General features: G+C 40.3%; 2 protein-coding genes across 15 annotated transcripts in view; one reads left to right on the forward strand and one right to left on the reverse strand.

Annotated features, from left to right (window-relative positions):
- Window positions 1-3041: 3041 nt before the first annotated feature.
- Window positions 3042-12222, reverse strand: LOC112543793 (uncharacterized). Its single transcript, XM_075923456.1, has 2 exons — window positions 9674-12222; window positions 3042-3318 (listed from the first exon to the last, which is right to left on the reverse strand). Exon 1 carries the CDS (start codon window positions 11910-11912, stop codon window positions 10080-10082), a length of 1833 nt encoding a protein of 610 aa, XP_075779571.1. The 5' UTR covers window positions 11913-12222; the 3' UTR covers window positions 3042-3318; window positions 9674-10079.
- Window positions 12223-12408: 186 nt separating this feature from the next.
- The window catches only part of CYRIA (CYFIP related Rac1 interactor A), a 78800-nt gene continuing 65763 nt past the window's right edge, over window positions 12409-25445 (forward strand). For 7 of the 14 annotated variants that reach the window (XM_075923457.1, XM_075923465.1, XM_075923466.1 and 4 more), the window contains exons 1-2: window positions 12414-12548; window positions 19233-19326. The gene's annotated coding sequence lies outside the window, so the exon portion shown is untranslated. The other 7 variants (XM_075923460.1, XM_075923458.1, XM_075923469.1 and 4 more) reach the window with 7 other exon arrangements.

Here is a 25445-nt window from a genome sequence, read left to right on the forward strand (position 1 = left end):
TGAATTAAGCGCTCCGCTAGTTCAAACTAGCGGTTTGTAAGTGTAGCGCCTATGAAAGTTAATTCGAACTAACGGCTGTTAGTTAGAATTAACTTTGTATTGTAGACATATCCAAAATGATTAAGGACTTGAATCAAAGGCCATGACACAGATGAGTCTTTTTATTGACTTCAGTAGTCTTTGGTTCAGGATCCCAGTCTTTTTTGTTAAAATTATATTACTTCTTTTTGGTCTTCACAGAGGAGAAAAATGAGTATTAACCAGGGTTATCATTTTATTCCATATACTAGATCTTGTGTAATGAGGAAACAAACAAAAAAACCTACTACAGTTGAACCTCTCTAGTCCAGCACTCCTTGTTCTGACAATACCCATGGTCTGGCATGATTTTATTTAGCTGGATGTGTCACTCAGTGTGCAGGAGTCACTGGGCCCTGCACCCCTATATGCAGCCATATGTGACTTTCTGCCAGCAAGTAGAACGGAAGGTTTATTCATTGACAGGGACACAGCGTAGCTCAGACTTGTTGTGACAAGAATCAGGAGCCTTCAGTTCAACCCATCTTTGGGGATAGGGCCAGCTAGATTCCCTTCTCTCTAAGCCAGCTGAAAAACTAACTCACACACTTAGCAACTAGTCACCTAGCCTCCAGGCTGCTCCACCTACTCTTTTTTCCTGCTTACATAATCTACTGGTTCTGCAACATCAAACACAAATAACTCTCTCTCCCATCTGTTCTGGGACCATTGTTTGCACCCGACCCATGTTCCTCGTGGTGCAATTTTGCATAATGAAATAGTTCAACAATTGCAAGGCTTCCTATCCTCCAAATAGAAAAGGTTATGTCAGATGGATAGTCATTTGCCAATGTTTTCAAAATGATATTACAATTGATTCATACTCAAAAATCATTCAGAAGTCCATATTTTAGCAAATCATTAGATTTTTTTAAAACAATCACATTTTAAAATTATTTTACAAATGTATCCTTAGTATCTATTTATTGTTGGTTTCTTCTAAACTCTCATCACATTCAGTGAATGTCAAAACTCATATTGATATTAGCAGGAGAGGATGGTACTGTGATAGTCACTTTCAAATGAGGCAAAATGTAGTAGCTTTCATCCAATATGGTCCCCCCTGCCAATGGTCACTCTGTTGTGGTAGTGCTCTCTCTTCACAACTCAGTCTTCTGGCTTGGTCATTATGTGACACACTGAGTAGTTTTGTTTGACCAGCTGTCCATATGGCACCCCTTCCAAGTGGAAGCTAGGGAAATGTTGTCCCCCCCTCCCATATTGTGTTCCAGTCTAGGCACCCTATGTACAGCACTTATAGTCTATTTGCTCCCAGACCCCACTGCTATTTTCCTGGATTCCCTCCTACTTCCCTTCTCTATCCCTATCCTCTTCTAGATTCGCTAACCTAAATTCTTTCCTCCCAGGCAACAACTGTAACTGCTCTCAGTCCCTCCTCCCAACTTCTTACCAAACTCTGTAGTCCCAAAGAAATCTTCCTTCTCCTAGGGAGTGACCGCAGAGTACTTCCCCTGCAATCCTTTCCTTTTCTTCCTTTTTCTGTTCTTTTTTCAACATTTTCTAGCAAAACAGCCTTAGCAGCATCTATAGCAGTTTTCACATAAGCAAAAAATAATTTCCTTTCACCCTTTCTTGTATCCATAAAAAAGCAAAAGCAATACTTTATAAATGCTATCACTATCTTGGTATTCATTAATCCTTTTAGACTATATTCTTTTACCTTGAGGCATCTCAGTTCTTCATAAAGAATCTTTCTGTGTAATGCTTCCTGCATTGCCACAGCAGATGCTCAACTGTTCCTTGGACTTTGCATGTATCACACAACCAGTCCTTGTACTTATTTAGTAAATATAAATTGCCATTCAGGTCACAGTGACCTGTTGGCAATCTAAATATAGTTACTTCACTTCATTTATCATAGCTATTAAGTATATCATTGTCCTCGAGTTTAGGACATATTTCACAGAATCTTCATCCTTTTTTTTTGTTTATTTTTTGCTTTGGTCCATAGTTTTCTTGCCATTGCTCCTTAATTCCTCTCTTAACCTAACTTTTGGAGTCCTGAGTACTCAGAGGGATTTTTACATCAACCGCCAATTTGTAAATCATTTTGTCAACTTTATCTGTCTTATTAGTGACCAGTATCAATGCTCGCAGTAACCCTTATATTCATTGGAATCGACACTATTACTATATGTATATCTAGTTGTACTAACTCCATAGCTAAGAACAATATTTCATTATTTGTGTCATTCTTACTTTCCAAGACTTTTAATTGCCATTATACCAATAAAGGGTCAGATAGGAGAGCAGTCACGTATAGACAAGAGTCCCTTATCCAGGTGAATGCTCGCAGTAAGCCTATTACAATGACCACAGGATTAGACAGTCTCATAGATCTCTAAATTCCTACCTCGAGGATACAAGTCTGTTCCCACTCTACCAGTTTTGTCCTGGCTACAGCAGACAGTATTAATTTGGCAGTGCTGACCTCCTTTGCTAGGTATAGCCTTAGTCATCTTATTTGACAGTCCTGCTCTTCCCTTTGTTTTATTGTATAATTCCAAATAAAAAACTGGAGAGTAGGGATGAGGGGCTCTCCAGGGCTACGTCTACACTGTAGCCTTCTTGCGGAAAAGCTTATGCAAATGAAGCTCGGCATGGAATATTGCCACGCTTCATTTACATAATTAATGAGCAGCCGTTTTTGCGCAAGAGGCTTTTGCGCAAAAAGGAGCTGTGTAGACGGCTCTTGCACAAGAGGGTTTTTTGCGCAAAAAGGAAGAGTTGATTGTTCCTAATTCCCAACAGTCCTTATATATCCATTTTGTACTCTTATCTTTCCTGTTTCCATTAACTTTCACCCAAAACTTTAAACCTGACAATTTAATTCTTAAATGTATAGACATTTTGCTGGTTGCTAGCTGCAGCACATACAATGGATTCGTGATACTTGCACTACATATGTTATTCATAGAGCTTGTGCTATGATTTACTTTAATTTTTAATGGTTGGTTTAGAAGTTGAATTAAAGGCTTGGTGTCCATGATTTAAAACAGGTCTTATTAATATTCTATACAGCATCAGTGACTTCTAACATTAGATATTTATCAGGAGAAGTTTGTTGATACAGGAAAAATGTATCTTCTATTAAGAGATCTGGCAAAAAGAAGGAAATATCAATCATTTGATGACATTCCACAAAGAGAGAGAAATCAGACTGAGAACACTGCAAAAGAGGATCCTGTTTTGGGTGATCTTGTTTCTTCTGCTGTTGTTCTAGAAAAGAAAAGCAATTTAGAAAGAAAACATCTCAGACTCATAAGGGACCCCCTAAAATTGAATTTAACAAAAGTAAACTCTCTCAACATCAGCCCCTTCCAGAAGAAGATCGTATAAAAAATGGAATAAGGGATCTTTCGGAAAAGGCTTTATTTTCTGAAAGATCCCCGTCTAGACTGGCGCTTTTTTCCGGCAAAGCTCCGAGCCGGAAAAAAGTGGCAGACATGTTTATGCAAATGAAGTGGGGGGGATTTAAATCCCCACTTCATTTGCAATTGCGATGTGTCTAATTTGCATCCCTTTTACGGAAAAGGGATGCAGTCTAGACACAGCCTTAGTAAATGATTACAGCATCTGTCAAATTGACCTATGTGCAGAACTAGAGGGGTTAGGCATTGTAATTTCATTTTTTGACAACAAAGAGGAAACATATATTTGGCACAACACAGTAGTCTTGTTCCCTAGAGTAAATTGGGGCATAGCACTAAGGTAATAATTTCCAAGAATCCTCTCTTTGAAGGGAAATATATGAAACTAGAATCAGAAATAGTCAAGCTTACTAAAGATGAAAAGCAAGTACTAGGAGAAAAGAAGACACTGCCATTTACATCAGTGGGTCCATAAAAGTGCAGGGAGGCATTTGGATTGCTTACAAGAAATCAGTTTGCAAGTCATCATTTGCTGGAGGAAGGTGTGTACCAGAAATAGAAAAATTGGGGTGGTTATAGAGAAGAGCTGTAACCTATTCCAGATTTCACAACCCCCCATATGATGTTCATTGAAAAATACTTGGTGACTAAGAGTTCCAATATTAATGGTTTAGGAATTATTTCCAATTTGAGAAAACACAATCCATAAATGTGTTAAGTGGAGAGTGCTTTGTCTATGAGAATCCTGACTTTACAGGGCAGCATACTTGAGAAATGACTGTATCCCAGCACTGAGGAGCCACAAATTATAAGATCTCTTCAGTTCTGTCTACAGTTGTGAATATCTTCAACAGCCAGATGGGGAAATAAAATGTCCAGTTATTTTCATAACTAGATTTCAAAAGTTTGGACCGTTTGCTAAAATGTCTTTGAAGATTTTGGGTGGCAGCTGTATTGTATACGATAAAGAAGATTTATCTGATATTCAGTATTTGTTAGAAGTAACCTTTCCTAATTAGTCTGAAATGGGACATCCATTCCAAATAAGCCTTAATATCCATATGTTATAAACATTAAGCTTTCTGGCTCAGTCATAGACATCTTTGAAAAGGAAGGTTTCAAGTGGAAGAAAATTGAATAAATCTCCAGTTCCAAAAATACAATCCTCAAATAGCATCAGTTCAAGTTCTTGGTGCAATGTGGGTAATCTGTGAGTACAGCAATTACAGAAGGCATCAGAAACTGCTGTCTCAAAATGAAATCCCAGATCAGTATAGATTAAGTGGCTAGCACCAAACAGGCTCCTTACATCTTTTATTAGAAAAACATGTATATCTCTAAATTTGAAATAAGAAAATTGGAAAGTATGTCAACTGATAGAAATATAGATTTGAATCTTCTCTGGTTACAATTTAGGGCACATTACCCCAGAAGAGTAATGTGCCCTAAATTGTGTGTGAGGTGACTGTCTCTCTCTCTCTCTCTCTTTTTTCTGCTTCTCAGCTGGTAGGGACACATCAGCAAGGGGTTTTTGTTTTGCTTCTCACTTGTATGTGGCTGGTGGTCCCAGACTGATTTTTCTGTGGGTCGGTGCCCCCAGATGCAAAAAAGGTTTCCCACACCTGCTTAAAATACCTCCAAGCTGAGAAACCAGATTTGCATAAGTAAGTGATTTCAAATGGTAGAAGCACTTTACTTGTTGTAGTTGAGATTTGGGTCTAGGCTGCTTTTAGATAAACTCAAAAATTAGCTAGAGGCTGAGATTGGAATTGCTGCTTCAGAATGGAATCACATAAAATGTCACTCAATTCCTCTTGGCTGTGTCTAGACTGGCCAGTTTTTCTGGAAAATCAGCCACATTTCTGGAAAAACTTGCCAGCTGTCTACACTGGCCGCTTGAATTTCCGCAAAAGCACTGACTTCCTACTGTAAGAAATCAGTGCTTTTTGCGGAAATACTATGCTGCTCCTGTTCGGGCAAAAGTCCCTTTTGCACAAAACTTTTGCGCAAAAGGGCCAGTGTAGACAGCTGAGATTTGTTTTGCGCCAAAAAGCCTCGATCGCGAAAATGGCGATTGGGGCTTTTTTTGCGCAAAAGTGCTTTTGCAGAAAAGCGTCCGTACCAATCTAGACGCGCTTTTCCGAAAATGCTTTTAAAGGAAAACTTTTCCATTAAAAGCATTTCCGGAAAATCATGCCAGTCTAGACGTAGCCCTTGAGTTTTCAAGGTGAGATTTTAATTTTGAGGTAAGGCAATGGGCAGTCAAATGGTTTTCTTATCCAATTAAATATGGTTAGGTTACAATCAACAAAACATTTCAAAAACTAGGATTGGAATGTAGAGACATTTTCTTTTATATCTCCAATGATAAGGCTATTGGATGAGAAATCCAGGAAATCGTTCTGTATTGAAAACATTTGAAAAATGTTGTTGTTGACTTGTGATTTCCAAGTATTTTTAGTTAAGGCATTAATTTTGTCATTGAGTTTGAGAATGTTAGTTTCTTTTTCCTTGTAATGCTACTCATTCAATGAATTTAAACAGTCAAAAATATCAGCTAGATATGTGAAACAAAAACAGGACTATGTAGCACTTAAAAGACTAACAAGATGGTTTATTAGGTGATGAGCTTTCGTGGGCCAGACCCACTTCCTTAGATCAAATAGTGGAAGAAAATTGGCACAACCATATATACCAAAGGATACAATTAAAAAAAATGAACACATATGAAAAGGACAAATCAAATTTTAGAACAGAAGGGGAATAGGGGGGAAGGGGACGTAAATGTCTGTGAGGGTATGTCTACACTACCCCGCTAGTTCGAACCAGCGGGGTAATGTATGCATACCGCACTTTCTAATGAAGCCCGGGATTTGAATTTCCCGGGCTTCATTAGCATAAGCGGGGAGCCGCCATTTTTAAATCCCCGCTGCTTCGAACCCCGTGCAGCGCGGCTACACGGGGCTCGAACTAGGTAGTTCGGACTAGGTTCCTATTCCGAACTACCGTTACTCCTCGTGAAATAGGAAGCCTAGTCCGAACTATCTAGTTCGTGCCACGTGTAGCCGCGGGCACGCAGTCCGCACTAGCGGACATTTAAAAATGGCAGCGCCCGGCAACATGCAAATGAAGCCCGGGAAATTCAAATCCCGGGCTTCATTTGCAAGTTTGTATGACTACATTAACCACCCCAGTTCGAACTAGGGTGGTAGTGTAGACATACCCACATAGACCAATAACTGCTGCCAACAAAACATCAGTAGATTCTGTAAGGAAAAGAACTAGTTCTTTTGAATCCTTTCCATCATTGGCTCTCTTATGTCATTGGACATGTTGTCAATATGACAATTCACAGTGCAATAAATCTCAGCCAAATGGCAGCATATTTGCCAATCATAGTTTCTCATATTTGTTTAGCCTCAAGAAGAAGAGAGTCGAGATGGTGTGAGATTTTTTGCTTTAGTGATTAAAAGTGAAACAGGATAAGCTACCTTCAGAGTTTGGCTGTCATAATTGATTTACAGATAACAATTTCTGTTGCTCAAGTTCATGTATGTAAATGTTGCTGGATTTTATTTGTTTTTAGGCTGCTATTGACCAAAATTTCATTGCACAAAACACACTGGGGACTTGGAATGTCTTCTGAACCAGAGTAAGTAAATCCAAATGCAAAATTACAACTTAAGTATTTTGTGTTTTTCACCACACTTGTGATTCCTAACTCCCGTTCTCCATCATCTGTCATCTTCACGACTCCTCCTCTTGGCATAGTTAGGATGGCTTGGTATGCTATTGCCACCTTTACTTCTGAGCTACAGCTGCCTGGAGCTCTGGGCCCCTTTGAATCACTGCTGAAGCGCCGCTCCATGTGGCTCAGTGGGCTGAAGTTGAGAGGGGTTGTCAGCCGACGGTCAGGGTAGAGTGTGTGTGTGTGTGTGTGTGTGTGTGTGTGTTACCGAGAAAAGGTTTAACGTCCGTGCCTTTACCGCTAGGACCGGGGTCCCGTCGCGGAGGGCAGCCAACAGGCTGACAGATGCCCCGAGTTAATAGGAAGAGCTTATTACATCTCAGATTTTAGCTGCTAGGATACAGGATCCCTTTGCAGCGGGCAGTCTAGGGAAGATTGAGAGCTGCCCCAACGGATCTGTCACCTGGGAGTGACACGATCCAAACGCCCAAGCTCTTCCTATACCTGTCCCTTATGACCAGCTGAAGTTCTTTTAAATTGTGCTTGGTTCTGTTACAGCAACTGAAGGAGTCAGGTTAAAAACTTAAACAGTTACAGGTTAATTAAAAGTGACGAGGAGTCCTGTGGCACCTTATAGACTAACTGAAGTGTAGGAGCATAAGCTTTCGTGGGCAAAGACCCACTTCGTCAGATGCATGTCAGATGCATCTGACGAAGTGGGTCTTTGCCCACGAAAGCTTATGCTCCTACACTTTAGTTAGTCTATAAGGTGCCACAGGACTTCTCGTCGCTTTTGCAGATTCAGACTAACACGGCTACCCCTCTGAGGTTAATTAAAAAGACTTATAAAGCATATGGTTACAATGGCTATTGCTCTATTTCTTAACTGCTAGCAAATATAGATATAAAAAATAGTTACAAAGAAAATAAAGATAGAAAATAGAAATAATTGTACCAAGTGACAGCTTAATCTTTAAAGAGCTCTAAGTCTATGTGTACACTTAAGACAAAGGACCACATCCAGGTACAATTTTTACCCCCTTCTGTGCCTCTCAACTCCAGCGGGTCAAGCCAGGGCCGGTCCCTCAATTCCTAGGAAAGACGAATACGAGGTGGGCGTCCCCGTGCAACCTCGGGAGGTCATACACCTAACCTGACCAGCAGATAGATAGTAGATTGACACTCAGAGTAAATGTGCTGCTGGACCCATCTTTATACCCATAGGCGCCCGTATCCTCTTTCTTATATAAGATGCCAAATTGTACTGGTCCGTTTCTGTGGAGCCAGTTCTTACAAGCAAGTTTCAAGTTAATTTACACTTGCAAGAGAGATAACTAAATTGTGAGTACTAGACATTTTTTTACTGGGCGAGAGATTCCTCTCCCCGCGGACGGCTGTGTGTTCGTATCAATATGGGTTTCACTCAAGGGCACTCCTCAGAAGCCTCTTGGTCAGCAATTGGCATATCTCTGTTTACAGCAATTCACGGTCACAGCAGCCTGCCATATCCAGGCAAGCAAAATTGGATGTTACAAGGGGGGTTCCTGTCTGGCTACAGGGGTGCACAGTCCTAGCGGCTCTGAGAGCAGGCTGCCCTGTCCCTGTCCCTTTCTCGTGATGCTTGCCCCTTGAAGCAGCATGGAGCTGCCCCCACATGCCTTGCTCAGGGGCCCGCAATAGCTGTCGGCTCCACTTCCTATAATAGTCTTGCAACCCCTTTTTGGACCAGGACCCCCAGTTTGAGAAAACTGGGCTAGAGAATCCATTTAGTAGCAGATCCAACCTTCTTGCCCCACCATCTTATACAGCCCCAAAAGATAGGCATCTCAGATCTCCCCTTCTCTTATCCATTAGATCGACTCCAATTCCATCCATAGGTCTTGTCTTCACTACATAATTTATCAGGCTATAGAGTTCAACAATTTAAATATCTTGGTTCAGAGTTGATGGAAATGGGACTGTGGAATATTAGGAGTCACAGGAAGAGCACTTGATGGAAATGGAGAGAGCTGATGGGAACGCATCACAAGACCTGTGATTAGGTCACTCATGCTGTATGGATCAGAAGGTTGTCTAATGAGGCAGCGAGAAGAGCAACTTCACTGCTGCCGAAATGAGGATGCTTTTGTGGATGTTGGGTGCAATGAGAACTCATAAGCTATGGAATGAAGTGACTTCTGCCAGGATGCAAGTAGCCCCTATCATGGAAAAGCTGAGGGAATAGTGACTGAGAAGGCTGGGTCAGTGCATCGTTTCTCCTCCACTTGCACTGGGGCTGAGAGGTCCCACTGGCTGTTCCCCTCTTTACGCTGGGGCTGCCCCCACCAGGGTTGCCAAAATTTATTTCGTAATAGTACCAAACTTTTCACGAAAAGGTACCAAAACACACAAAAACGTACCAAATTTTAAACATCAATATATAAACCCTATAAAACATCTTAAGCAGGAAAAAATACATTTAACTTACATTACATCTTACTAAAACATCGAAATGGAAGAAATACTTTCAACTTACCTTATATTTTGTTAAAAGAGAACTTTTTCGTCAACTGCTTCATTACTATACCATCTTTTTTGTTGCATTCTATCACAAAGCTCTTTTGGTGGATTCCACGTTGTGCAGTTAATGTCTTGAAGTAAAGATTTAGATCTTATTAATGTATTTAAGGTGGACATTTTCAGAGATGCACGATTTTTAACTTTAATGTTGTTGAGTAAGGAGAAAACTCTTTCAGCAGCTGCTGAAGAGTGAGGCAATGAAAGAAGATTGATCATAAATTTTGACAACAGAGAGAAGTGATATTCGTCACCACATTTTTCTTGAGATATGTTAAACCAAAAATTTTCAGGCATTTTTTCAGCATTAGGAGGTTGATCTTGCGTTGTCAGCTCCCTCCATTCTTCATTTATTTGTTCATCGACTAGGTTAGAAATTTCATAACTAGTGGGATAATTGATTTAGGCCTTCCCTCAATAACATTAGCTGGGTCCAACGCCTTAAGCAACTCCAATTTTGCAAACAATTCACAAGATAAAAAGCGCTGAAACATCTGCTTTGTAAGGCAAACATAGAAATTTAAAATTTTTACTTGAAATTCTTGCAATTCTTTCCGGGAAATTTTTCCTGAATTATCCAGGTAAATGCTTTCTACAGTGGCACCACAATAAATGTCATCTATCCTGAGATATGTTGAAGGATCATTAATATTGATTTTACTTATATCATTAGGTTTCAAAATTTCTCGTTTGATGAAATTACTGAGAATCCCTTTAACACTAGTATTAATAGAATTCCTTAACTTATGAATTCTCAATGTTTCTGCTTGATACTCCAAATTGAGCTTATTGATGTCAGGCAAAATGTAAGCTAAGAAAGCATAATACATTTTTGTAATTGGATTTTGTAATCCCTCTAGAATTCTTGAAGCCATAGGAATGCCATCTTCTAATGCAGCAGATGTAAAGAACATTAAAAGTGCAGGCCATTGTTCTAAAATTCTTTTCACCACTTGCTCAAGGGAAAGCCATCTTGTGTAGCTAATGTGGATATTTTTTTGAGGATTGGTAATTGTAAATGTTTGAAATTCTTTATATTCATTTAGGCGCTTAGGACTATTGCTCAAATATGAAAAAATATTTCTGGCTAACTCTTCTAAATAATGTGGCAGTGCAGTGCAGGCTTTAGGAGCACACAAGTACAATGAATGGCAAACACAAGGTTGTATGAAGATATGAGAAATTTTCTGTTTTAAGAGATGCTGAACTCCTCCTTTGCTTCCCATCATAACAGTAGCATTATCGCTGGCAAATCCTATTAGGTTTTCAAAAGAGATTTCATTACTGTTAAAAAACACCTCTATGCAATTATAAATTCCAAGAGCAGTTGTGTCTTTAATTTCTAATAGTGTTAGAAATTTGTCCACTGTTTTTTGAACTTCAGTATCATAATGTCTAGCTACCAGAACAAGTTGTTTGATAGTAGAAATGTCATCAATAATAAAAGAAAATTTTGTCACCTTCAACTTAGAAACTAGGTTACTGAAGTCATGTTCACTGATCACATTAGAAAAAATGTATGTTCCTTTGGTTTTAGCACACTTGATATCCTTTGCTATTTTTGAATCTGGACAAACGTTTGCAACGAGGCCAGGCAAATGATCCAAAAGGGCTATAGGTAAATTGTGTTCTGCAATAAATCCACACAGTTTAAGCTCAGCAGCTGCTATCTGTGCTGAGTGAATAGAGGATGGACCAGGTTTCATAAAGTCAGTTACTTTTGAAGTTTGTTTTGTAGATTTTAGGGTTTTTTTATGCTTTTCTGTGTTTTCATGTCTTTCAATTTGACTTAAACTACCAGCAATTTCGCAATTGCATAATTTGCAGAAACCTTTACCTGGGTTGTATTTACTAACTACTAGCCAGCCAGAAAATTTTTCATGTGTCAACAACTTCGACGGCAATTTTCTCTCGTAAGAAGCTGTACACTTTTGTTTTTTTCTCTTAGGAGTGTTATCCTTATCATTTTCATCACTATCTGAACGAATAACCATATTTTTCTCTTCACTCATAATGGGTTCACCAAAAACAACGTGAAAACACAAAATGTTCACAAAGGATTTGTAAAAGTAAGCAAACAAGTAGCCGAGTAACCGGAACACAGCGCTAACTGCATCACTGCAACTCAAACTGACGCCAGGGCGGCTGGGCCAGTGACGCGGCCACGTGAAGAGGAGGAATACATCACATGATTGCATCACATAACACAATACACGCAGTCACAGTCTCGTCTCCCCAGGCTTCATTTGCATAATAAACTGAAAAGATATTAATGAACATGTATCAGATGTAAGAAATGTTAACGTTTTAAAAATGAGTGTGGAACATGAAATTATAACTTAGAGGCTTCTGAGCAAAAATTTATAATATTAGCACAAAAATTCCTAAAACGTACCAAAAATATCAGGCGTACCAAACGTACAACAGGAGGTAAATAGGACCAATAGCAACTATGGCAGCCCTGGCCCCCACTTGCACTGGGTTTGGGGAGGAAGCTAGAGGTTGCCTCCTCTCACACTGTGGAAGGGGGTTCATGGTCCATTATTCCCCCCCCCTCCCCCATGCACGGTTTGGTTGGTCCCAGCTGCCCGTTAGCTCTGATTAGGATGGTAGGAACGCGCTGCCCTGTCTGTCACGGCGAGGAGGCGGGGTTGAGGGGGACATGTGTCCGCCCATAGTGGGCTGGGGTCGGCGCCCGTGATAGGTCAGTTGGCGGAGGGAGGTGGGGCAGAGTAGTCTACGCCTTCTCTGACTGGGCGGGGACTAGGACGCCTGTCTCGCGCGGGGGAGGCGTTAGTGCGGGTGGCTGCCGCCGGCAGAACGTAGCGGTTCAGGTAAGAAGGACGGTTGGAGGCCTTCCCCCTCCCTCCCCCCGCACCCTCACGCGTGGGGAGGTGGCGCTGGGCTCGCGCGGCCTCTTGCGTTGCCCCGGGAGACGGTGCGGGTGGGCGCAGGCAGGGACATGTGGGCGCAGACCAGAGCACCGCCGCTTTCTCCTCTGCGAGCAGTTCCCCGCCTAGGCGTCCAGCTACCCGCTCCCAGGGGTCCCGGACTCCTCCCCTCCCCCCCCACATTCGCTGAGGAGGCGGGTGGCTACCCGCGTACTGCGTTGCTGCTCCCCCCCCCCCCCCCCCGCGCCGCCACTCTTAGTTGGGCTTTGGGGAGAATGTGAGGTTCCCGCTTTACATTTGGGGTGGGGGTCGCAGGGCCTGGTCTCCTGTCCTAGAGCACCTGCGGGACCAGTGCGGGGGCTAGCACCGCACAGGCACTTAAGCAAGTAGGTGGGTAGCTCTCTCCCCAAAGAGATGATGCACGTAGTTCAAACTATAGCAGGTGGATAAGGCGAGCAGTAGGAGGGTGTGTGCATGGGGGAGGGGGAGATTAATGCACATATATTTAGGTGTCTTTCGTGTCCACTGAGCTCTGTGTTTATGTGATTGTATTTTCCCTTTTATTATAGCTATTCTTTATTCATCCAGCACACTGCACAATGTGGTTTAGCCTTTGAACCAATCATGTGCCTATAAATAGGGTGAAGCAGTACCAAATGGCTCCTTTCTCCCCTTTAAAAGCAAAATTTAGTGTGTGTGTATGTGTATGGGGGAGAGGGGATGGTTGTTTATTGTTGAGGTTTTTTGTTTGTTTTTGTTTTTGTTTTGCCCTACTGTGAATCCTTGAAACTCTCCAGGCCTCATCAGCATGATAAAGTTTTACCAGTTACGCTGGTATCCTTATATCAATATATAAGCCCTGTAAGGACACTTCTATTATAGAATAAGGGTGCTTTTCTTTAGTTTAGCTTAATTCTCTTTCCAAGTAGCACAAATTAAGTCCAAAAACTGCCAGAGTGGCGTGTACAAGCAGTATAATTATACTGGTTTTAATTCATGTCTCAGGTTACACTGAAAAAAAAATTCTTTCTAGCAGCTAGTGACATCTGATTGTAAACTGCTTTGAAAATGCTTTTCTTAGGTTAAACAAGAGAATAATGAAGTTAGTTATGAGGATGGATAGAAAAGACTCTGACTCCACCCTTTTGGCTGAATCCCTAAACAACCCTTTTATTGTGATGTATTTGACATTGAACTTATACCACGCTTGATTTCACTCATTATTTTTCTAGTTTAGCTTCAAGGTACTCTTCATTTTCAATTTATTGATTGGGCTTTGATTATGCTAAACTCTCAACATTCCTGTGTTATGTACTAGAATTGTGTGTGTTCCATAAAGTGATAGAAAGAGACTTTCGCTTTGCACTTTCTCCATTTTCTATTTTCATGTTGTCCTGTCAATTTTTTTTATTTTGATTTTTTTTTCTCTTCCCTCCTCCCAGCATCTCCCTGTCTGCTTAGTTAGAAATATATAATAATCTAAAACTCACTTTTGCAATGAGGAAAACTCGCTTGCATACCTGGAGGAATAAAAACATTTGTGACATAAGATTGACTGTTGAGCAAGTAATTTTATCTACTCACCACTTGACTACAAAAAAACAGTGAAGCTTAATGCCAGATAGAGGAAAAAAATAAAGCTAATTTGTTGCATGTTCTGTAATGTGTGATACTGTTAATTTTTCCTTTAAAATATAGATAATATTTGTACAGCAGCAACTTGTCATTTTTCTTAGACATGATTTCTGTATGATGACAGAGTTTCTTTCCTGACTTCCCATGTGTCTAGTTTAAATGAATAAAATTATGAAGAGCTATAGAGAGCAGGAATTTCTTACCCTACGCAGGCTATACTGTAATTTTTTTCATGGCTATAAAAGAAAATTATAGATTACATTAGAAAAACATCAAGAGCTTGAGTTAAACCCACAAAAGTGGAAACTAATAGTTTAAGGCTAAAATTCTTCCAAATACTGCATTTTGTTCAACTATTACAGCACATCTGGTTTATAAGATTGTACCTAAATGCAACTAACTGTATCTAAGATGTTCAGGATTGCTTATTATTATTTTTTTTAATTGAGTACTTCATATGCACTCTCTTGTAATTTCCTTTTATGCTGTCCTCTATTATCCTTTATATAGTAACTCTTGAATTCCTGTTTCCTTCACCCTCAATTTAAAAAATCTATACATTAGTAACCATTAAAAAGTCAAGTACCTGCTAGTAAAAAACAAACAAAAAAACCCCAACCCCATGGGGAAACTGTAGTAATGTGGATTAGTTGGATACCATTGGGGAACATTGAGTAGTAGATTGTCATAGTGCTATGGAGATTCTTTATTGACAGTGTCCTGCATCTTAGTATGTCTGCATAACACTGCTTTATATGCTATACATTTGTTTTAAGTGGTAGGAGTCCTGTGGCACCTTATAGACTAACTGAAGTGTAGGAACATAAGCTTTCGTGGGCAAAGACCCACTTCGTCAGATGGGTCTTTGCCCACGAAAGCTTATGCTCCTACACTTCAGTTAGTCTATAAGGTGCCACAGAACTCCTCTCCGCTTTTACATTTGTTTTGTCAGGCCAAAAAATCTTTTCTGGTAGTCTGACAGTTTGTATTGATTTGCATATAGGTGATGTGAATTCCCATAAACAAAATTCCCATATTGTTGTTTAAAATTAGTGTTTAAAAATACATACTCAAAGTATCTATGCTACACAATGCAAATCATCGAGACTAGAATGAAATTTCCACCTTAAAAGAGAAGCCTTTTGCGTATGTACAGATAATGTCAAACTGGTTAGTTCTCTCATCAGTCATATTTGTATGCACATCTGAATACCCTGTAATTATAGCTTGTAACGTAAATTATTTGTGTTGGGCATGCTGCAAAATTCTAGTGGCCTTCTTTAAAACCATTTAATGACTAGATTCAGAAACCCCACTTTCTGCTGCGTGTATGAAGTTTGATCATTCACTTACTAATTCATATATTTTTATTTTGTAGTAATAACAAATCACAACATTTTCATCCTTTGGATTTAATTTGATTATTTAGCTGTAATACTGATGATCTGATATTAAAATCCTGAAAATAAACTTATGCTACTGATAACCCTTAATTTTAATGTTCCTAGTGGACAATAAACCATACATAGTAAATATGAGGATTTTGGGAGGCAGAACCTGCAAGAGATATATATGTTTGTATGTAGTCCTGCTGAATTCACTGCCTGTCATGATTTCGGCCCATTATTAACACTCTAACAATAGTATATTTCATGAGTCTCATTCAGTCTTACTATATTGTTCATGGGTATAGTGAATAGAGAAAGTAATTTGAAACGAGTGAGTTAAAATGTTTTATACTGAGCTAACCCAAAAGCTCAAAGAAAAAAATGAGGTAAAATGGAATTTCTCTGAATTATATACATGGTGCAGGATATTGGGGATGTATTTGTAGTTATAAAATTCAAACTGCGATAGATGATGGGATTCCATGGTGAAGGGTGTAGGTAATTTTACTGAGAGGCAGTGAATGTCCTTTGTTTCAGTGAAAATACAGAGTACTACTGGTTTTGTTTTTCTATATGTTTGTGCAGTGCCAAATCCTAACTGGAGTTTTGATGCTACCGCACTACAAATGACTGAAATGGGACAGTTATTTTGGGGGGGCATATCTAATTACTGTTCAGGGGCACTCATTCTCAATTCTCATTTTTTAAATGTTTGTAAGCTTTATTAATTTTGAACTCTAGAAATGGCAAAAGCTGGGTAACTTTTGTTTTAGCCTAATTAAATATCAGGCAGTCCCAGTGAGATACATATGAATAATTAATTTTATTTCACTAATTGCTTTAATAATATACAAATCAGTAAAGCACTTCAGAAACTAAGAGATGATTATCTAATTAGAAGTGCCTGAGTTACACAGATTACACTCACTTCTCTGATTTCATTGTGTGTTCTCTACTTAGTTTATAGTTCTGTGTGACATCATGCAAGTCAGCTTGCAGGATTTGCTCCTTAGTCAGTAGGAATAATTACTGTGCTCAAAGCGAAGTACACTATAAATCTTTGTAGGATTCAGCCCTATATATTCAAGTGATTCCTTTTTGTATGTAACTGTCTATACTCTAAGATACGATTCTGCTAGTGTAGTAGTTATGGGTAGCATAGTCTATCAGCAATCCTGTTTTTTGCAGTACTTTATTGTAGTAATATACTGGTCCAGTTCTGTGAATGTATTCTTTCTTTGATCTGGTAATAAGTATTGATGTGGTGTGACATTAAATGGTTGTATAAATTATGGAGTGTGTGTCTCAGATTCCTGCGTGACATTACTATTTTTGACTATAGCATATTGGGAGCTTATGTTAAGCATATTGTCCACCATGATCCCCAAATCCGAGTTATTACAGAATAGGGCACTCTATCCTGGGTAAGTATGGTCTACATTCATTGTTCCTAGATGTATGTACTTATTTTTAGTTGTATTAAAAATGGGTATCGTTTGCTTGTTCCCTGTTTACTAAGCGGTCTGTATCACTCTGAATCGGTGACCTACCCTCCTCTTTATTCACCACTCCCTGACCTTTTGTGTCCTCTTCAAACTTTATCTGTGATAATGTATTTTCTTCCAGGTCATTGATAAATTGTTAAGTATTGTAGAGCCAAGAACTGATACTCGTGGGCTGTCTCTGAGAAAACACCCACTTGGTGGTGATATGCTGTTGAGAATTATTTTTTGACACCTATCAGTTACACAGATTTTTCATCCATTTAATGTGTGCTATGGTAATTGTAGATCATTGTGGTTTTTAATTAAAATACCATGCAGTACAAATTCAAATACAGGTTGAAACTCTCTAGTCCAGCATCCTTGGGACTAGGGATGTCAACTAACTTTTTTTGTGTGTAAACATGTAATTGTGTGAATTTTTAGTGGTTACACATTTACACTAGAGATGTAAGCTACTAGACAACTTTCCAGTAAGCAAAAGCTTATTGCATAGTCGATACACTACAGAAGGAGACAGGATGGGGTGGGTGGGTGGGGGGGGGAGGAAAGTGCAGCTCTCTGTGGGGTGTTGGCTTAAAAGCTGGTTTCCCTCAGTTCTAGTTCTGTGGGAGGGGCGGGGACGCAGTGGTGGCTTTCCAACTCCCTGCTGGCCTTGGGCTCCATGCGGTGTTTCAATCTTTGAAATGCACAAGAGCCCCTGCTGAGGCTCTTGTACATTTCAAAGGCGGAATGCTGTGCTAGTACTTATTAACTACAGGCAGTCCCCGACTTACGCGGATCCGACTTATGTCGGATCCGCAGTTACGAACGGGGCTCGCCCCGGAGGACACGGACTGCGGGACCTCGTGGTCCTGCCGCCCGTGTACTCCGGGGCTTTCTCCGCGTCTCCCTGGTCTGCAGACCAGGAAGATGCGGAGCAAAGCCGTGGGGGGGGGGGGGGGGGGCTGTCCTGCTGGCAGCTGTCCTGCTGCTGGCGTCCTCAGGGGCTTTGCTCCCCGTCTCCCTGGTCTGCTGGTCTCCAGGCACTCCAGCAGACCAGGGAGACTGGGAGCAAAGCCGCGGAGGACCCAGGCAGCGGGACGTCTCGGTCCACTGCCCGCGTCTTCCTGGTCTGCTGGGGTGGGGGGGGCGCAGCTAGTACGACCCCCCCCCCCCCCCCCCAGCAGACTAGGCTTTTCTCCAGACTCCTGTGGCAGAGCAGCTGGGGCGCTTCCGGTTAGTCCCGCAGCGCCGCTCTGGGCGCTACTGGACCAACCCGGCAGCACCCCAGCTGCTCTGCCCCAGGCATCCCTAAGTCAGCTGCTGCTGAAACTGACCAGCGCTGACTACAGGAAGCCCGAGGCAGAGTTGCTCTGCCCCGGGCTTCCTGGAATCAGCTGCTGATCAGTTTCAGCAGCACCTGACTTGGGGACGCTTGGGGTTCTTAAGTTGATTCTGTATGTAAGTCAGAACTGGCGGTCAGTTTCAGCAGCGGCTGAATCTGGACGCCAGTTCCGACTTACATACAGATTCAACTTAAGAACAAACCTACAGTCCCTATCTTGTACGTAACCCGGGGACTGTCTGTATTCAATTAGTCAGTGGAAATCCCATCGACTAGTTGATTAGTTAATTGAAAGTTAACATTCCTAGTTTACACACAGATGGGGCATATAGGAGCTACTGCTTATGGGGAGCTGGCTATCGCTGAGCACTGGCTCCAGCCTGCACACCCATCCCTTGGATAGAGGTAGCAGAATGGGGAGCAGACAATTGGCAGGACCCAGTATGTTTAGGGTGTCAGTTTGAAAGCCAGCTTCCCATGTGTACTGTCTTCTATCTGCCCCCTCTCTCCTCCCACCTCCCGCTGCAGCGGGACGGGGGAGGAAAGAGACAGGTAGCTCTGTAGGAGCTGGTGCCCTGGGGGAGCTGGCTCTCTCCCCCGCACCTACTGCCTCTGTGGGAAGCAGCTCTGTGGGGCGAGGGGGAAGGCGGCTCCACAGTACTAAGCACTCTTTCCACACACCCCGCACTTGCTACCTGACTGTTGCCAAACCAGAGAATTTGCCAAACCGCAGGAGATCAATATTGTCTAACAGCATTACCAATATTTCCACTAGGCTCTTAGAAGATAACACCTCGGAACACTGAGAGCCAGGGCTGGTGGCTGTAAACAGAATTTTTGGGATTGCAGGAAACTTGACCACACCCTGGGTAAGTGGGCTTTGGCTTACTAAAATCATACCAGTGCTCCAAGTCTAATTGGAAGAGTAATGATGATTTTCAGTGGTTTACTTGGCTAACTCGCTTAATTATTGAATGTGAATTATCTGGACTTGCTGATTTAAAAATATTTGCCTTTATTGGATTTGGTTAATATCGTCCATGAGTACTATAGGTTGAACCTCGCTAGTCCAGAACTCTCTGGTCTGGAAACATCCATTGTCCAGAATGATTTTAGTTTTTTCATTGGTATGGACAGTTTTCCCACAGTCCCATAAAGTTTGTTTACGGCCCTCAGTCTTGGCTCTCAGTGTACTGTGCCGTTGTTTAACTCTAATCTACCTTTAAATGTCCTCTAACAGCCCAGTAAGCAGTAAAAGTGTTGATAATGCTTCTAGACAATATTGACCTCCCATGATCCAGAAAATTCTCTGGTTCAGAACTGGTCAGGTCCCCTCAGTGCTGGACTAGAGAAGTTCAACCTGTAGCAGAATAGAAAAGAATATTATTACTGCCTGGTGAAATGATGTAATCTTTTCCCCCAAATTGAGAACTTCAATATTTATTGAACACTTGTGCCATTTTTGTATTATTATTGATTGTATAGTGGTCTTGTGTACCCATATTATATTCAGGTTTCTCTTGTTCCTAATGCATTTTTATAACAAGGTTTGTTGTTATCCACAATTCTTCTGGTCTTTTTTTTCCCTTTTGTGTTCTTTGACTTCCCTAATCAGATGTCTGTGACTTCTAACTGCCAGTTCCATATTCCTTCCTATCAGCTTTCCCTTTGTTATATTTTGTTAGTATTATTTTTAATTGTTTTTAGCTTTCTTCTCTTCCCCTCCAAGCCAGATGTTTGTTTGTTTTTTGTTTTGTTTATTTGTTTGTGTTTTGCATAGTCTTCTTCCTTAATTGTTAGGTTGTGGCTTTCTGGGAATCTGTCAAGATATTCTTAGATGATTCCAAATTATCATTTGCACTGTTCTGAGTCAGTTCTTCTTTGTAGCTAATTGGCTCGAGATTGTTTTCAGCTTTGTGAAATTGGCATAGCTAAGGCAACAAATCTATATAAATGGTATGGATGTTTATAAATATATCAAATCATGATTACTTGTACCTAAGCTAACATTTATTTTTACTTCTGTTATCAGTTCCTTTTATCTCTTAAAACAGATTCTAAACTAATAAAGAATTTCTCCATATTAGCAGTAAAATGTTGGATCACGAAACTGTAATCTGTAATGTTTATAAATTCCAAAGAAATTTTAGAACTGGCATCATGAGACCTCCAACATATCACTTAAATTGAAACCCATGTTCACACATCTTTTCTCTTACACATTATCGATACTTGCATAAGGAGGTCGTTATTCTTTTCCCTGTTGTCACTGAGTGGTCTGTAATAGATGCCAACTAAGACCCTATCTTGTGATAGAACAGTTAGAAATGTATTCATAAGCATCTGAGTTACTTGGAAACAGGGAGTAAGGTTTTGTTTTTATGACATTTATTGTTTGTTCAAATGACTTGTTTTCTAGATTGGATCCTTTACTTAAAGTGTGGAAATTGAAATTGCAGGATTGTTTCTCTTCCTTGTTGTCATTATTTCTAGAAACTGTTAGCATCTAATGTTTCTTCAGCATGATAATCCCACCTTTAGTGTAATGTCATTTCATTACGTTAGAACCTAGTTTTGTAGTTCTGCAGTTCTCATACTATGGTGTATGCTGCTGCTGGTTTCTGTAGAGGAGGTTTTATGTTGCCTGCTCCTTATTTTGAGATCTGAAAGGGTTGGATGCCAATAGAAGCAGGTAGAAACCAGGCAGAGCCACCATAATTGTGTCCAGTAGAGGCTCTTCCGGCATAGAAGAGGAAATGGGTGCTGTCTGTATTCACCTGTGCTATGTCCCCCACCTGCTGCACTGGGCTGGGACTCCGTGAGCTTGGAACATCTGTGGTGCTGCGCCAGACCAGAGTCCCAGTTTTATAGAAGGTTAACCTGTAGTTACATTTTAACAAGCATGGTTGGGATATCACTATTCATTGTCACAAACACACATTGGTTTTTTTGGGGTTTTTTACTGAACTAAAAGTAAATTACCTAAAAAAAATCCCCTTTTCATTTGTTACTGAAGCATCCTGTTGATTCCCAAATCCTAGCAAAGTTATCAAAATTGTAGTAAACGTCTGTATTTTTGTGAATGCAGTTACATTAATTATCTGCTTTATTTATAAATCAGGTAAATGTCAGCTTAAAATGTTAAGCTTGCTTACATTTGAAATAGTATTTGATTATACAAAATTAAAACTTTTTCACTATTCTGCTAAATGCAAAGAGAAAATTCTATGGCAATAAAAATGATTACGTTTCTAACAAATTTCTTTGTTAGGGTCTCATGTACTAGCAAAGATAGTTTTGCAGAAAACCCCAAGAACTTTTTTTTATGAACTGATTACAAAATCCAGTGTTTTAATCATTTTATCCGACAGTGTGAAAGAGATGCAAACTTTTAACAAGGCAGTTTAGTTTTAAGGACCAAGACTCCGCTAATTCAAATACTTACACGTGTTCTTAACTTGAAGACTTGGCCTGTGATCCAGCAAACACTTTGCCTTGGTAAACTTGGTTTGCTGCATAAGTGCCCAAGAAGGCAAGGAACAGCTCTGTTACAATATTAATTATAAAATAGCTGAGTAACAACAAGGTGGATTTTGGATGAGTCTGCAGCCCACATGCTATGGGGCTGGTGAATAGGTTGATCCTATAAATAATTTGTATAAGAAACTGTATTTTGGAGAATATATGCATGCCAGGAGTTTGGCCAGGCTTCCTAATTGTTGTATTAGTTATTGAGACCCCAAACAGAACTTTGTTTTGTTAGTAAGGCAGAGCAACAAAACTCATTGAAGGCATGCTACAACAATGTGGAATGGCATTTACCTTACTACAGTTTGGTGCATTAAAAAGTTGGCAGTGTTTTTGAGAAGTCTAAATGTTTGTGATTGACATTATTAATCTGTTTCCTAATTCACTGTATAAAAAACATTATAAAACACATACAGGATTGTAGAACAGTAAATACTCTATTATACAGTTTTGCATTTTAATTGAAGCTTTGAGTCATTGTCAGTGCATCTTATTCCAAAAGAGAAATTTGTATACCAGTGATATGGCATTAATTCAAAAAGGGACTGTTATATAAGCAAATACAATGCATATACTGCATCCTTTAGTTTTTAATACAGTCTTTAAAGGGTAGATTTGAAACTGACACATTTTGTGACGGATATTAGTATATATACATTGGAGAAATTGTCTGTACTTTCAGGGTATGTGTTTATGTGTTTTTTTTTGTTTTTTGTCAGCCTCCTCCTCCCCCTGAGGTAGAAATGAGTGAGTAGCACAGCAGCTCACAACAAATTCATATGCTGGCACTGAAGGGAGCAGGCTCTGTAGTGGTGCTGACTTCCTTCTGTTCTTTTGACCATAAAAGGAGAAAAACACTGCCATATGACTTGTACTGGAGAGAATCACAGGGCAAAAACTGCATGTTTTTAAAGTTGCCTTAGGAAGCTTATTCTGTTACATGGCTTGCTGAATTCTGTTTCATGTGTCTCTTGTCTACTTCCCACCCCTGAGTGCTGTGCATTTCAATTCTTTTTTAAAAGGCTGTAGAGGTAGTAGGTGAAGAACAGCTTTAACTTTTCCTGGGAATACTTATTAGTAACAAGTTTAATGAACATCTGAAGAACTGAAATATACTTTATTCTGATCAAAAATAAGATTTTTTTATATCAAATATCTGTAAATTAAGGGCTCAATTGTTCTTTCTTTTCTTTTAACATGAGAGGATTCTGTTAGGGGACTGGGTGTAAAGAAGGCGGAAGGTAAATAGCTCCTCAACCGAGCCATTTCTAAACCTTGCTGGAAAATTTCTCCCGGGGCTGAGAGGAACACCTCTCCAGAACATATTCATCCTGTGCCAGTGACTGTCTACATGCACAGTCACTTAAGAATCACTTGTTAGTCTTTAAAGTGCTACCAGACTATTTGTTGTTTTTTAAGTTTATCCTGTACAGACTAACTTGGCTACCCCCTGAAGGTTTTGGATTTCACAGAGTACCATGCAACGTTATCAATAGCATTGTTGTGTTGGCTACTTTGAGCTAAAATAGACCAGCAATTTGAAATATGTAGCGCAAAATCATAGAATCAGAGGGTTGGAAGAGACCTTAAGTGGTCATTGAGTCTAATAACCTGCCCAAAGCAGGACCAACTCTTTAACTGAATCATCCCAGACAGAGCTTTGTCAAGCCGGACTTAAAAACCTCTAGGGAAGGATATTCTACCACCTCTCTCAGTAACTCATTCCACTGCTTCACCACCTTCCTAGTAAAATATTTTTTTCTAATATCCAACCTAGACCTCCCCCACTGCAACTTGACACCATTGCTCCTTGTTCTGCCATCTGTCACTACTGAGAAAAGCCTCTCTCCATCCTCTTTGGAACCACCTTCAGGTATAAAGGGAGTTGTAGAAAATCATTTCATTGTGTGACTATTCTTGTATGAGCAAAAATTGCACATAAATTGCACATTGAAGTTCAGATTCTTTACTGCTTTCCAATCTTGTGTAATAATTTACTCATATGCAAAGCAGGTATAAAACATGACTAGTGATACTCTCACCTCAGTGGTTCATGAGCTAAATTAGCGAGCAGCGTTATCCAAAAGAACCACAATAGTGTGAATACATAATTTAATTTACGTTAGTAGATATTCATACTTAAACAATATGACACTGGAAATATTTAATATGTATGTAATATAAAAATTATTCTCAATAAAATGATTGATCAATTAGTTAATGTATTAAAAGTATCCTGATTAGCTAATCATTCAGTTGGTGTTTTAATATCATGTGTGGAAAATAGCTGCAGGAGATGCATTGAAGAGACACTTGCTCATTCTGAGTATAGGCTGTGTTTTATACCCACTTTTTACCTGGTGTAGCCAGTTATGTAAACTGGAAAATCACACCTTATTTATGGTGATTAAAGAGTCCTTGTTTTGTTTATTTTAACCAAAATTGAGGGGAAACTATTGTATTAACTATGAAATCTTATTCTAGATTAGGGATGTTAAATATTGGTTAATTAAATAGTCGAGTAACCTCATGAATTCTTGTCGGTTAGTTGACTATTCTATAGTCCCTGAGGGTGGGGCCCACAGCCGCTGTGCTCTGGCTTCATTCCCGAAGAGCCCACTTACAATCTACACTGCCGCCTCTGATAGAGGCAGCAGCGTGGGGTGCCAAGCAGGAGCTGGTCCGTAAGGGGAGCCAATTTAAAAACCAGCTCCCCTTGCAGACAGGCTGCCTGTTGTCCAAGTGCTGTTTCCTCTGATAATGAAGCAGCAGTGCAGGGTGGTAGCACATCCTCTCTACGGGACGTCTGAGCTCCCAGACCAGGCGTGAGCTGGAACTGAGCTTGGCTGCCTGCCCATGTGGCTCCTAATACACTTCAGATGTAGAGCCACAGGGTGGGAGGTCCTGGACCCAGCATGAGCCAGGACTGAGCCTGCCTGCCTAGCTTCTAAAATGGTTTAAATGCAGAACCGCAGCAGGCTAGGTCTCAGACCCATTGCAAGCCAGGAGTGAGCCAGGCAGCTGGCCAGCCAGCTAAAAAAATTTACTGTCGGGGGGGGGAGGGAAGTGCATGTATTTTGTAGCATTAACCTAAGTTTTTGCTAATCGGTTAATCGACTACACGATTACATCCCTAATCTAGATCTTGGTGCCTTTTGTTTTAGGGGAAAAAAGTTATCTAGTTCGATTTTAATACCTAGAGAATTTTGTTTGGAAACAAGTTAAAACATCAGTAATTTCCCCATGTAATTCATAAGCAGAAGCAAACATACAACCTCCGAAAATTCGTGATTTTTATAGTACAGTCTCTTCTCAAAGAGCTTGTCTTCTTCAGACTTCCCAGATAACAGCCAGCCAGCCAGCCTAATGTGAGGAGAGATGGAGGGTCATATTGTCAGCTTCTCTTATATCTTCATTGAAGCTGGTGGACCTATACCAAATTACAGCATCTGACAATCTG

The sequence above is a fragment of the Pelodiscus sinensis genome, chromosome 3 (genome assembly GCF_049634645.1).
Source record: "Pelodiscus sinensis isolate JC-2024 chromosome 3, ASM4963464v1, whole genome shotgun sequence".
NCBI lineage: Eukaryota > Metazoa > Chordata > Testudines > Trionychidae > Pelodiscus > Pelodiscus sinensis.

Bases quoted from the DNA above. Each gene is read 5' to 3' on its own strand.
- LOC112543793 (XM_075923456.1), bottom strand. From the start codon at position 11,912: ATGCAATCATGTGATGTATTCCTCCTCTTCACGTGGCCGCGTCACTGG.